The sequence below is a fragment of the Megalops cyprinoides genome, chromosome 18 (assembly GCF_013368585.1).
Source record: "Megalops cyprinoides isolate fMegCyp1 chromosome 18, fMegCyp1.pri, whole genome shotgun sequence".
NCBI lineage: Eukaryota > Metazoa > Chordata > Actinopteri > Elopiformes > Megalopidae > Megalops > Megalops cyprinoides.
In genome coordinates this window covers 3606571-3619003 of record NC_050600.1, presented here as the reverse complement: position 1 = coordinate 3619003, position 12433 = coordinate 3606571, and the positions used below count along the sequence as shown (strand labels likewise).

The 12433-nt window shown below is 46.6% G+C and overlaps 1 protein-coding gene across 1 annotated transcript; it reads right to left on the bottom strand.

Moving 5' to 3' along the window:
• Window positions 1-165: 165 nt before the first annotated feature.
• Window positions 166-12144, bottom strand: rest (RE1-silencing transcription factor). The gene is made up of 5 exons (XM_036551768.1): window positions 12048-12144; window positions 6386-7308; window positions 6195-6278; window positions 5049-5715; window positions 166-4718 (listed from the first exon to the last, which is right to left on the bottom strand). Exons 2-5 carry the CDS (start codon window positions 7296-7298, stop codon window positions 3305-3307), a joined length of 3078 nt encoding a protein of 1025 aa, XP_036407661.1. The 5' UTR covers window positions 7299-7308; window positions 12048-12144; the 3' UTR covers window positions 166-3304.
• Window positions 12145-12433: the final 289 nt, after the last annotated feature.

The following is a 12433-nucleotide window of genomic DNA, read 5'->3' as shown; positions in this document are numbered from 1 at the left end:
AAATTCTGCTTCATTGGCTTCACTCGCTTCATTGGCTTCATTAGCACTAATATTATTTTGGTGTGACTGCAAGACAGAAGCACATCAACAACATAATAAGCCTCAATTTTTATTGAGTTTTTCTGATTTATCTACAGAACAGTACATGTACACAAAGTGGATCAAACTACTTAATATCCCTTTCTTACTTGGAATTGCACAAAATTGTGTGAAGCCAATTATTGTCATACTGATGTCCACTCTTACAGGAAAGGTCACCCTTTTCACAATTCAGTTTCTCAAACGGCCCATCCATTACATTTTTTTTCCAACACAAGAAAAAATGGATATGGTTTCATTACATATGGAAGACAGTAAATAGCAACATGACAAGGAGTACAACAATGCAAAAATTCAAAATTCAAAGTTAGAAAGAAAAGACAGCATGGAGTGCACATCCGTCACTAAGCGAACGTAGAACGTGCTCTCTCACACACGCAAAACAAAGGGTGCGTATTTATTTCCCAGAATCTGCCTGTCTAAGAAGAGTGCAGTCTCGTATGTGACCCAGAGCACTCGTAACGGTCGCGCTCCCTGCTGAGCTGTTGCCATCGCTGGGAGAGCTGAAACGGCAGCCCTCACATTGATACGGCTTCTCGCTTTGGCATCACACCCACGCACTGGTCATTATTGCACATAATCTGCTGAAGTGTTCATTTTGTGTGTGTGTGTGTGTGTGTGTGTGTGTGTGTTTGGGTTGTGAAATGTGAACAACCAGTACAGGTACAGGCGCGTTAGAGGCACACTATTGTCGGCGAAACGTGTGAGTAGAGGCCAGGTAAAAACCAAACCAAGAGTGTGTTTGTTTTTAATGCAAAAAGTAGAAACTTGCAGACAATATTTTCAGTCGGCGTTTACGCACTACACTAGTTAAAAGCGTTCTTTTACACACACATCTGACATTGCAGTGCACTGCTTACATTGGAGCAATGCAGTGGTAGCTTATCCAACCCACTCAAACTCGTTGTCATACAACTAATCAAACTGCCTTGGAGGAGAGCACACTTAAGTCTGAGCTTTGGAAGAGGGCCACATCTGTACGTACTTTAAACAAGTGCTTGCTAAGCTGGACTTTGCATAAAACAGGCTGCAGGCTTTGAGCGGGTCTGTTTAGAAGAGTCCCATATAGTCCATTCAAACACTGAGCACTTCAAGCTGACACAAAAGGATGGTCCAACAACGTTCACTCGTTTGAACGTGACATGACGAGAGGTTCGCTCGGTGACAGACTGCATCCCGCACGGTGCCGTATTCTAGCGACTGCACCACCTGTCCAGGTATATTACACAAGCCTCCCCTGTTCAAAAGCAAGCCCAAAACCACAGAGAATTCACAGCATGATTGTCAAAGGCATCTAAGAGCAAATGCGAAGAAAGTGTCTTTCCTCTGCTCTATCACTATGTATAAAAAATAATAATTAAAAAAAAAATCTTTGGACTTTTTCCATAACATAGTAAAATCCAAACCCACTACGCCTAAAGATAACAGGATAATAGGATATTCATCTGTTTGTAACTATCCCATAGTTTCAGGGTGTTCTTTTTGTCTACTTAATGGACATACAAGAGGGAGACAGCGGAGTCATTTACCCAGTAGCAGTTCATCTGCCCATCTATCACCTCTTATTTTACACAGAAAGTGCCATCATCTTTGTTGGCCTAGTAGACCATCTTGATTCATTTCACTTTTTTGACAGGTTAACATCAATCAACCTCAGTCAGAAACTCCCAGCTACCACCAGTCACAAATGACACATTCGCTACAGTGTCTTGGAGTTGCTTATTATGTAGGCTTTTTCAATTTTGTCAAAATGTTGAAGAGTTCATGAGTGGCAGCTCAGCCTAAAGCTAAAAGCACCTGGACTTAGGTGTAATTCATTCTGAACTGACACGCTGAGGAAGTTTTCATCTGCATGTATGGGAGGTATCGGCTTAAAGAACCACTGACCTCTCTGATATCTGTGCACATACCACCCACATTTCACATTTCAAACTGCGCTCTGATGTGCGCAACAAGAGCTCGCGAGGGAAGCAGAACAAAAACACCCTCATTTTCGTTCCTCTTTGCAGGATTTGTGTGCTCCACAACTGCTTCTGTAACAATCTGATGTAAACAAAATAAACCTAAGGGGCTAAAAGTGCACTTTCAGAGGGGTGCAGGACGAGCCCTCTCTGCACAGAAGCCACTTTCCGGGGCTGTGAAAGGACCTTGAGCCGGCTTTGAGCAGGCATCGCTGTCCCCCTTTTGGAGACCGATTCAGTCGCCGGCGCTCCAGAGGAGTGGACTGACACAAAAGAAGTGAGAAGCACATTGTTCTCACAGCTACGGGCCCTGGACCACCTGGGTCCGTCTAATTTAACGTCCCTGCGGGAGTGTAGGGCAGTCTTTGGTTCCTCATTTAGAAGTGTTACGCTTGCTTTCATGGCGGAATCGCTATTGTTCATCTCGGACAGGATGGGGAATGAGAAAAAAAAAAAACCTTGGGGCTGTGGAGGAAGGAATAATTTCTGGTTGAGCAAGCTGCCATGATTCTGCATCATTACAGTGACTTTTTATCACCTCCAGATTTAATCTTTAGCTGAGCTCCTGATAGATTCCTCCACTGCATGTCCTAGTGCTTTTAGGTTTTATGTATGCAACACAAACCATGTTTTCTAACTTTGCACCATAGAGGAGAACAATGGTGTCTTAAATACTATTCTCATCATAAAGACCATGCCTTTGTAATGCAGTGGATCTGAACTGCCCAACTTTGTCATGACTTAAAGGATTCTGAATGAACAAAAATGAGTGTAAAGACAGGAAACATTAAAAACCTGGCACTGAGCCAATAATGAGAGGAGCAGACTGTAAGAATACATGACTCCTAGTCAAATCTAAGCTGTTCCCATTCTAGATGGCATTTTCAATGCCCACACAAGCCTGGTGTAATGGTGGTTTTCTGGTAATCAAATAAAGCTTTACACTACAAAAATGAATCTCCATGTCCCACTGGGCAGTGGCCATTTTAACAGTACATGTACAGTATGACTTAACCATTCACTCTTCCGCTGCAACAAGGTGAGGAAAAAGTCCAAACACATAATATGCAAAACAGTGAATTAGTGTAAGATATATATATATATATAGATATGTGTATATATAAAGACAAAATTTATATCGTAAAGCAATAGGTGCACCGTTGGTGTCTGGTATTCGAGATACAAAGTTACAGTAAATTAGAAAATAAAGTGAATGCGTAGTCCAGGCCTCCCGACGCTGGGGTTCACTGGTCCCCCTGGGCGGCGCTCTCAAGGTAATACACATTCACCAGGTGGCGGTTCAGGTGCCGGCGGTACTCCGCCTCTACTGAGAATGTGCGGTCGCAGAAGATGCAGGTGTGGCTCTGAGGTTTCGGGGGGGCTGGAGGTTCCTCGGAGGGGGTTCCCGGCTCAGCCGGTTTTGCCGCGGCGCCCCCGCTGAGGCCAGAGTCGTCGCTGCCCTCGGAGACGCTGTCGCTGATGTCGCTGCCATCATGGCTGTGGATGCCCTCGTCCTCCTCCATGTCCGCGGGCTTACCGGGCGCTGCGGGGAGCTCCAGCAGGGAGGGGGGGTGCTTACCACCCACCCCGCCCTCCGAGCCCGCTTCACCACTCTCGGCGGTTTCCTTTGGTTCGCTCGGGGCCTTCCCCTGATCCACTTCAGTCCTTTCCGCTTCTGCAAGGGGTTTGTCCTGTTTTTGAGGAGCTTCCACCGTCTCAGGTTCCCCTGCACTGGTGCTCCCTGCGACCCTGGGGGGGCCCTGGCAAGAGCTGGCCGCCCCAACAGCCGTCTGGAGCTCTGCGACTGGGTGACAAGGGGAGTCTCCCTCGCTGCCTCTGTCTTGGTTCTTGCTGGCCCCTGTCAGGCTCAGTTTCGGCTCGCTCTCTGTCTTTTTGGTTCTCTTCTTCATGCCGACCCCCGTGGGCTGGTCAATCTCCTTGCTCACTTTGCCTTTGGGTCCCTGACAACGCGTGAGTGCGTTGCGTCTGCCTCGAAGGACATTCGCCCTCTGTGGCTGTTGGTCACTGTCCTCGGCTTTCTGGCTGTTGCAGGAAGAGGGCTTCTCCTTCTCAAGGGAGGAAGGCTGTAAGATGTCTGCTTTTCTCTTCCTACAGCTGGTTACAGCTGCCTTGCTCTGGGTTTCTTCTGGGGGTTTATGACGTCTTCCTCTACCCATTCTCTCAAGGTTGTTCTCTTCTTTTGCTGGTTTCTTGAATCCACTCTTAACAGATTTCTCCATGATTTTGGTCTCTTTTTCCTCTGCCATCCTCTCACTCTCCTTCTTCTCCAGCTCAAGCTTCTCCTGCTCTGCTCTCTCTCGCTCTAGCTGCTCCTGTTCCACCCTCTCCCTCTCTATCCGCTCCTGTTCCGCCCTCTCCCTCTCTGCTTTCTCCCATTCTAGTTGCTCCTGTTCCAGTCTCTCCTTCTCCACCTTTTCCTGTTCCACTCTCTCCCTCTCTAGCCGCTCCTGTTCCACTCTCTCCCTCTCTAGCCGCTCCTGTTCCACTCTCTCCCTCTCTAGCCGCTCCTGTTCCGCTCTTTCCCGCTCTAGCTGCTCCTGTTCTGCTCTCTCCCTCTCCACTCTCTCCCTCTCTAGCCGCTCCTGTTCCACCCTCTCTCGTTCTAGTCGTTCCTGTTCCACTCTCTCCTTCTCCACTCTCTCACGCTCCAGTTGTTCTTTCTCTGCTCTCTCTTTTTCTACTCTCTCCCTCTCTACTCTTTCCTTCTCTAGCCGCTCCTGCTCCACTGCCTCTCTCTCCGCTCTCTCCTTCTCCACCCTCTCCTCCTCGGCTCTCTTTTGCTCCTCTGAACTGGTCGTTTTTCGAGACTTCCGTTCTCGTTTTGGCTGTGTCCTGGCAACAGTCTCCACAGCCTTGGTGGCTTTGCCTGTCCTCTTGGCCTCTTTGTCCTTCTTCTTGTCTGGCTGCTGCTGGCCACTGTCTGCCTGTTTCCTGCTGTTTTCTGCTTTCTCTGCGCTTTTTGCTGACCGGCTGCTGCTCCTCTCTGTCCTCTCACTCCTCTCTGCTTTCTGAGCACTCTGTTTCTCCGCTCTCTTCTCCTCTGCCGAGCCCTTCTGCGTCTTCTTCCCGTTATCCTTCTCGGACGTCTCCTCTGCTCTCTTCGGGGTTTTGTCTCTTTGCTCCTTCTTCGCAGCCATCGACAGGACTGGCTTGCTGGCTTTTTTGGTGGACAGATTGATCGGGTCTGACTTAGTCTGCTTGTCCGCTTCCCCGTTCTCTCGCCTGTCCGTCTTCTTCTCCTGTGCCTCTTTCCCTTCTTTGATTCCCGTCAGCACGTACTGGGAGTTCCTGTCCATGTTATAGTAGGTGGCGCTGGATTCAGGTTTCTTGACTCGGAGCTTCACCTTGGACACGTCCATAGTGATCTCAGAGCAGTCAGGGTGACGGGATTTGATGTGGTACTGCAGGTTGCACTTCTTGGAGGCGGCGTAGCTGCAGACCGGGCAGAGGAATTGCCTGGGGTTGACGTGCAGCTCCACGTGCTTCTTGTAGTTGCTGCGGTCTGCGGTCTTGTACTGGCAGTGAGGGCAACTCAGCGGCTTTGGCCCGTTGTGCACCTGTCTGGCGTGTCGTGTCACCTCATGCTGATTGGCTGCCAGGTAGCTGCAGCTCTCACATTTAAAGGGCCTCTCACCTGCATAGAAAAACCAGCAAGGAACTGCTTCATCCTTATGGTCAAAATATATAAACTCTTTCTATTCCAGATCATTTAGGACAGGGAAAATAAGGACTGACAAGACAACTGGTGAAGCCACAGTAATAACCGGTCAAAGGAACTTTGAAGTCACACACAATACATACCAGTCTACTGTTATCCAAAACCAACTGCTCCATGGAATGCAGTGAATGCAATAAAAAAGTGGGGGTTAACACTGTGAAGAGAGTTTAGACTATATGCAGTTTATGCTCAAAATGCACACCCAAAACAAACTTTCTGCCATTTCCATCCATTTGTTTTCATCCACTTTCCACTCTGTAAAAATATTGTACTGATAACCATGCAGTCAGGCTTTCTACGTATTTTGCATACAAACTCACATAAGGTGCCTTTGATGTCTTTTCAACCTTTGACTGACTATTCTCCAAAGCAGAGGTTCCAAGGCAGAAACTTACCTGAGTGTGTCCTCATGTGCCTGGTCAGGTGTGTTTTCTGAGAGCTTGAGTATTTGCAGTAGGGACACCGGAAAGGGCGTTCACCTGGCAAGAGAAAAAAACAAGCTACATCTCTGGAATCATTACAGTGCCATTTGAACATACAAATGGACCTTTTGTGTGCTGAACCACCGAGAAGGATGGGGCCGTACCTGTGTGGGTACGGATATGCTGCACATAGTTGTTCTTGCGGTCAGAGAAGTAGCAACACTGGGCGCAGGTGTACAGCTTGCTGGGGAAGTGGTTCCTCAGGTGCTTCTTCCAGTGGTACTGGCTGACGGTGGTGTAGGTGCAGATGGTGCACTTGTAGACCCTCTGGCTCTCTCCCTCCTTGGTGTGGTGCTTGAGGTGGGCCATGTAGTGGTCGTAGCGGTTGGTGTTGTAGCCACAGCGCTCGCACCGGATCACCCCTTTGGTGTAGGCCACGCCCTCTCCGCTCTCCGGGGCTGCCTCTGTCTCCGCTCCCTTGGCCTGCTCCTCCCCCTCCGCCCGGCCCACCACGATCAGCTTCTTGGCGCTGTGGACCCGGATGTGGTGCACAAACTCCTCCTCGCACTCCGCCTGGTACTGACAGGGCTTGCAGTGGAAGGGCTTCTTCTTCCTGGGGGCCTCCGCCAGGCGTAGGTTCCGCTTACGCTTGGCCACTGCCGCGGGGGCATTCTGGACCTCCTGGGAGGTGGGCAGGCTCTCTTCTCTTTCTCCCTCCCCCTCCGCCTCCCTGTCCTCCTGTCCCTGGAAGCTGGTGACCTGCGGGGTTTCTGGGTAGGTGTCGTCAGGCACGTCGGTGTGGCCGTCGTAGTCGCAGGGCGCCGGGCCTTCGTCCTCGCTGTCCGAGTAGCTGCTGCTGCCCACCGTCTTCAGCTCCACCATCTGCTTCTCCTCGATCATGTAGTCACAGCCGGCACCCTCCGAGGTCAGCGCCACGTTGGCCAGCATCACCAGCTGTGGGGCGGCCAGGTCGGTCCGGGACAGCTCCGGCACCCCGTGCCCCTCGCTGCCGAGGGGCATGCCCACCAGCGGGGTGAACATGACCACGCCCATGGGGTACACTGTCTGAGCGGCCATGATGGACACGCTGGGGACCAACCAACACACAGCTTCATCAGTCTAATGCATTTCCCATGCAAACCAACATGATGATACATCCTCTGCTTATGGACCAGACCACATAGCTGGCTCTGTCTGGCTAGTCTGCATAGGAATCTATTCCAGACTACTTCATAGTCTCATCTGAAGACTATTCATCATTTCATATGAAACTCATGCAGCTAGGTAGCTACAATGGGGGGAAATCCTGCTTTCCCTATGACTTACTACCAACAGCTGAATAAATGGATAACATTGTAAAAAAGTGTATCCTATGTAAGTCGCTCTGGAAGAAGTTAAGGTACATACACACAGTCAGTAGCTATTTGTCTTGATCTTGCTAGTTTGGCATGTAAACGGCACCATTTTTTAAGGGTAATGTCCTTATTTCCTCCTTAGCTTGGTAGTTAATGTGCAAGCTGCATTTTATGGACGGTGTGTATTCACCCAGTACACTAACCAGCATTCCTCCCTAACAGTATTCCCTGCTTGCTCTCAGGCAGATAATGTTATTACAGCACAGTTAGAGAAGGCACATAAAGACCCTCTTTAGTGGGTACGCTAGGGACAGTGAGAGGCTGCAGACCCACAGTGCTCCAGGATCCTCAAATCCTGTTTAATTAGCCACAAACATTCAATATAAAAATGTTTCCATTTTAAATTAAGTTAATGTCCCTTACAAAAAACAGGAGTCTGTTGACACAACGATGGTGTTTGGTTAATAGCAAGCACTACTCTGTCAAGCTTGACGAGCAGCTACCATGGAGGGGTGGAGCTAGCTGACCCCTGACACTGCTGGAAGGGACACCAAGCTCATGTATACCTTCAGAAAGGTAGAGAATGACCCCAAGCTGGCAAAATATGCTCCTTCTACCCCCCACTGTGGCCATCAAGAAGGCCGGCATGAACAGGTTTTTAATGTTTGCTAACAGATAAAAACTTTGGGCTCAAACCATTATAAAAGGTATAATATACAGAAGGTTCCCATTAGCAGCTTTCCTGGGTGGGGCTTCCAGATGCCGATAAGATTGTAATGCAGCCATGGGACCCATTAAGTCAATAATGCAGCCTGCAAGTCCAGTTCTTTCACCTTCCCTAAATTAGCCTGGATCCAAGCAGTAAAGTACAGCTTTACGACCAGGGCATACTGCTCCTTTCAAAACAGGGAGTCAATGGAGTCATTTCCCTCCTTTTGCCAGTGTATAAAACCTCACCAGATGCCCTCCAAACCATTTATTTTTTGGTGAGGTGAAAAAAAAAAGAGCTGTTAAAAAAAATCCAGTTTTAATGATAATCTAATTTAAATATCTCCATACAAAGTTATTTCTGGGTGTTCTAAAAGCGTTTGTAACAGTTTTGTGGAGGCGGGGGGGGGGGCGTTATAGAAGACCACATCAAAGGTACCTTTGCCTTCTCTCTAACGAGCACAGGCATGAAGGAACAGGAAGCACTTTCAGTGGTCGTTACTCAAGAACAACTAGGCGCGGCTGCGAACAAGTCTACAAATTCCCCAAAGTGACAACAAACATGTGCACACACAACCATGCATACAAGTTATAATTAATAAACACAAACACATAATTGTAAATACAAACAGGAATACCTGGAGAGGCCTGTGTCTTGAGGTAAGCCATTAGACAGCCCTCCAAGACCTCCCACAACCTGCTCTATCCATTACCTCTGTTGGTTGCAGAGTATGAGGCACGGACACAGCTTGGCCTAGGAGGGTTTATTTACCCTGGATCTGGAAGACCACAGTAAATAAGCTGCCTCACAGCCCCCTGGAGTGCTCTCCCCATGCAGACACTGAACAGATTCAGGGAAGGATACACTGGTCCTGTCTGGCTAAGTTTATTTTGTACTGTCAAGAAAGAATCACTGGTCACCCAGAATCACCAGTGCTGGCTCGTTAGTAAGTAAGTGTGTGTAGAGATCTTAAGGAATGAAATAACTTTATAAAGTTTTTATAAAGGCAACCGTGTCATTTACACTTTCTGTTCCAGGAGAAGAAGTGGCGTGGGGAGCAGCCACAAGCTTGTAAATGCTAATGGTCGAAGCACTCTTTCAAGCTGCCAGAACAAAGAACTAACGTTAGCCCACTTATGTCCTAATTATGCGACCTCCAAGTGGTCAACAGCAAACATAATCCTGGCCACTGAGGCAGAAAAGAGTCCTTTGAACTGGGACTTAGGTTGTGGAGCCACTGAAAATGAAACCAACTTTGGCATGGGCTGCATCTTTTCCATTTAAATTCTCCAAGACAAGACAGCCTTAGATGATCTATGGCATACAGTAAACCACATAATAAGCTCGAAAGCTTCACAAATTGATCCTGGATTAAAAGTGATGTGAAAAACATGGGCTCATGTTGGTAGTGTTTCCAAATTTTTTTCTTTTGGTGTTGAACTAACCATACTTAACAAGAGGTCATACTGCCAAACAAATTATCTCTCATTACATCACTATCACTTAGCAGACGCTGTTACCCAGAGCAACTTACACAGGTTACAGTTTTATCCATTTCCCCAGCTGGATATTTACTGAGGATATTGTGAGTTAAGTACCCTACCCACAGCTACAAAAGCAGTGCCTCAGCGGGGAATCAAACCAGCAACCTTTCAGTTACAAGCCCTGCTGCTTACCACCACACTCGCACTGCTGACACCTCTCTCCCCTACTACTGAAGGGTTTATGCTGAGGTTTGGAGGACAGAATGACATATCATACAGTAGTCATACAGTGATGCGAATGTATTAGGTGTCTGACTCAACTAGGTCTTCTCACATACACTCTCAGTCACAGACACGGTATACCAGCAATAGCCATCCACAACAACCATGAGTCAACAGCTGACTATTCTTCCTGCATCTGTTTTATGCTTTTAGTACATTCAGACACATACAACAGACAGTAAATGGCAATATGGTACAAAGCAAAGCTAGTAGAACTAAAGCCCTTCCTTGTATATTTAAAACTATCAATGGTATCAGATATACAATTGCCCTAATTATACACAATTTCAGGAATGAAAAAAATCCCTTCAAAAACATAATAGAGAAAATATGTATAAAAAACTCTTTGTTACCAAAAGGTATGTACATTTTATCAACATAAAGCAAATTCAGTTTACTCAGCGGTAACACGTAGCAATAACTATTAGTCTATGCTGGCATTAACTATAAAGGACCACTGCTTCAAGAATTTATACATCAATTTCTCTGTCAAGTACAGGTTAGAATTGGTGCTAATGTGTCTATATTTATTTATACGTTTTGCCAATATTTATACACCAATTATACACTCTCCCATCATGTAAACCAAAAAGTCCCTTCCAAGCAAGTTTTAATCATTTTAATATTCCGTCTACGCTTCAACACGTTGCCAAATATTAACGATAGCTCAGAAAAGAAAAAAACAGCAATAGCCACATGCCTACAATAACCTCTGACGACAGACTCCATGCAAAAACAAATACACACCCCAAAAAGGGAAAATTAAAGAAAATTTTCAGATAAAAGGCTGCGCTGCTAGTCTACTATCTAACTAACATTTATATCTAACTAATCTAACTATACTGTCCGGATAAACTCCGGCCTTGGCGTCTGCGTGCTTGCAAATTTGTGTGCGGCCATTTTAAAACAGCTCGACCAGCTTGTCCGCTGTACCAGCACCACTTAGCTAAGTTAGCGAAGTTAACCTTATGAAGTTTTTCAGTTTTGCAGAACGGTAACGTTAGCTTGCACGCCTAACTCAGCTGCTGACGGTTAAATAAGTAAGCGAAGTTTTCAACAACTGTTTCGAGTTCAGCTTCAGTTTCGGCAGCTTGTTTTAACGACTTCAAACAACAGGAAGAGCACAATTATGCAAGTATATTGTTGTTAGCAAGTAAAATGTAGCTGGCTAACTACTTATAGCCACATTTAAAACGTAAGTGAGGACAAATGTGCCTAGCTCTTCGGGGGCTAACTTAGTAAAGCTTGCTAGTTAAAGGTAGCCAGTTAAAAGTGTCCTAAGTGTAGCTAAATTAAGTTAGCTACCTATCTTGTTCATCGCCAACCAATATACGACAAAAATACAGTGTTAATAGTACTAAGTTAGTGGAAACAAAAACTTAACTTTGCGAGAACGACGGACTCCCATGTGTAGTGAATGTTTACCAGACAAACTCGCAAACTGGTTTGCACTGATAACTTTTAGCAAGCTATACATTCTGCATGTTTACCCACAAGTGGAAAAAATCGCTGTCCAGCTACTCGAAAACTATCACGACACTTTCTGTAGTCTGATAAAAACTGGCAAGACCAGCTGCAAAACTTGAGGCTGCGGCCCCTTTGCGTAAAAGAGCAGACAAGACACGCTTTCTCCGCGGTTTTACTTCTTGGAGGCATACGTGCGTGAGAATGACACACAACTAATGCTTAATTTGTACAGATCAACTGATTTCCCCGGTTATCTAGGTATGTTTTTGGTTTCAACTTTCTGGGAAGCGTTTATGTTAGTTAACGTTAGCTAAATGTGTGTTAGCCGTGGTCCTGATCTCCGTGCTGAAATCGCGATCTTTGCGCACTGTCGGATCAGCCCTGGACAGCGCCTCTCTCCCCTTCTCTCCAGAAAAGAATCCCCCTCCATTTTTTGATAGCTGCAGTTCTTCAAAAAAGTTTTTCCAATTCGTGATTTACCACCGGCACACCGAGCGGCTGCTTGATTTTCCAGTTTCTGTCAACTTACCGTCGAGCAGTGTCCTGTTTTCAGTTACTTTTGAACACGAATTTCAGGACTGGTTGGATAGGCAGTTTTGTTCCAGGAGGTGCAAGTCCCCACACATTCCAACACATAGCTCCGTTCACGGCGATCGCTGACGTCAGCGCGCTCCCGTGTCACTGCCATGGGCTGAGTTAAAACTCGGCCCAGCGTGCAAGTTTTACTTAGAAATGCCGGTGTTTAAGTGTTTTTTAATGCTCGGTCTCGTCGCCTTTAACATTTGGATAGATATCTTTACGGAACGAGAGGATATTTCAGCGAATATACCAATTATACCAATAGACACAATATCCGTACATTGTCATTAGGACATGAGGAAATAATGACGTTATGCAGTTACATCATGTTGGCAA

Excerpts from the sequence above, each read along its gene's own strand:
- rest (XM_036551768.1), bottom strand. The coding sequence starts at position 7,298 with ATGGCCGCTCAGACAGTGTACCCCATGGGCGTGGTCATGTTCACCCCG. Across the intron at positions 6,279-6,385 it reads GCATATCCGTACCCACACAG|GTGAACGCCCTTTCCGGTGT; the intron begins GTACGGCCCCAT and ends TTCTCTTGCCAG. Across the intron at positions 5,716-6,194 it reads GCACATGAGGACACACTCAG|GTGAGAGGCCCTTTAAATGT; the intron begins GTAAGTTTCTGC and ends TTTTCTATGCAG.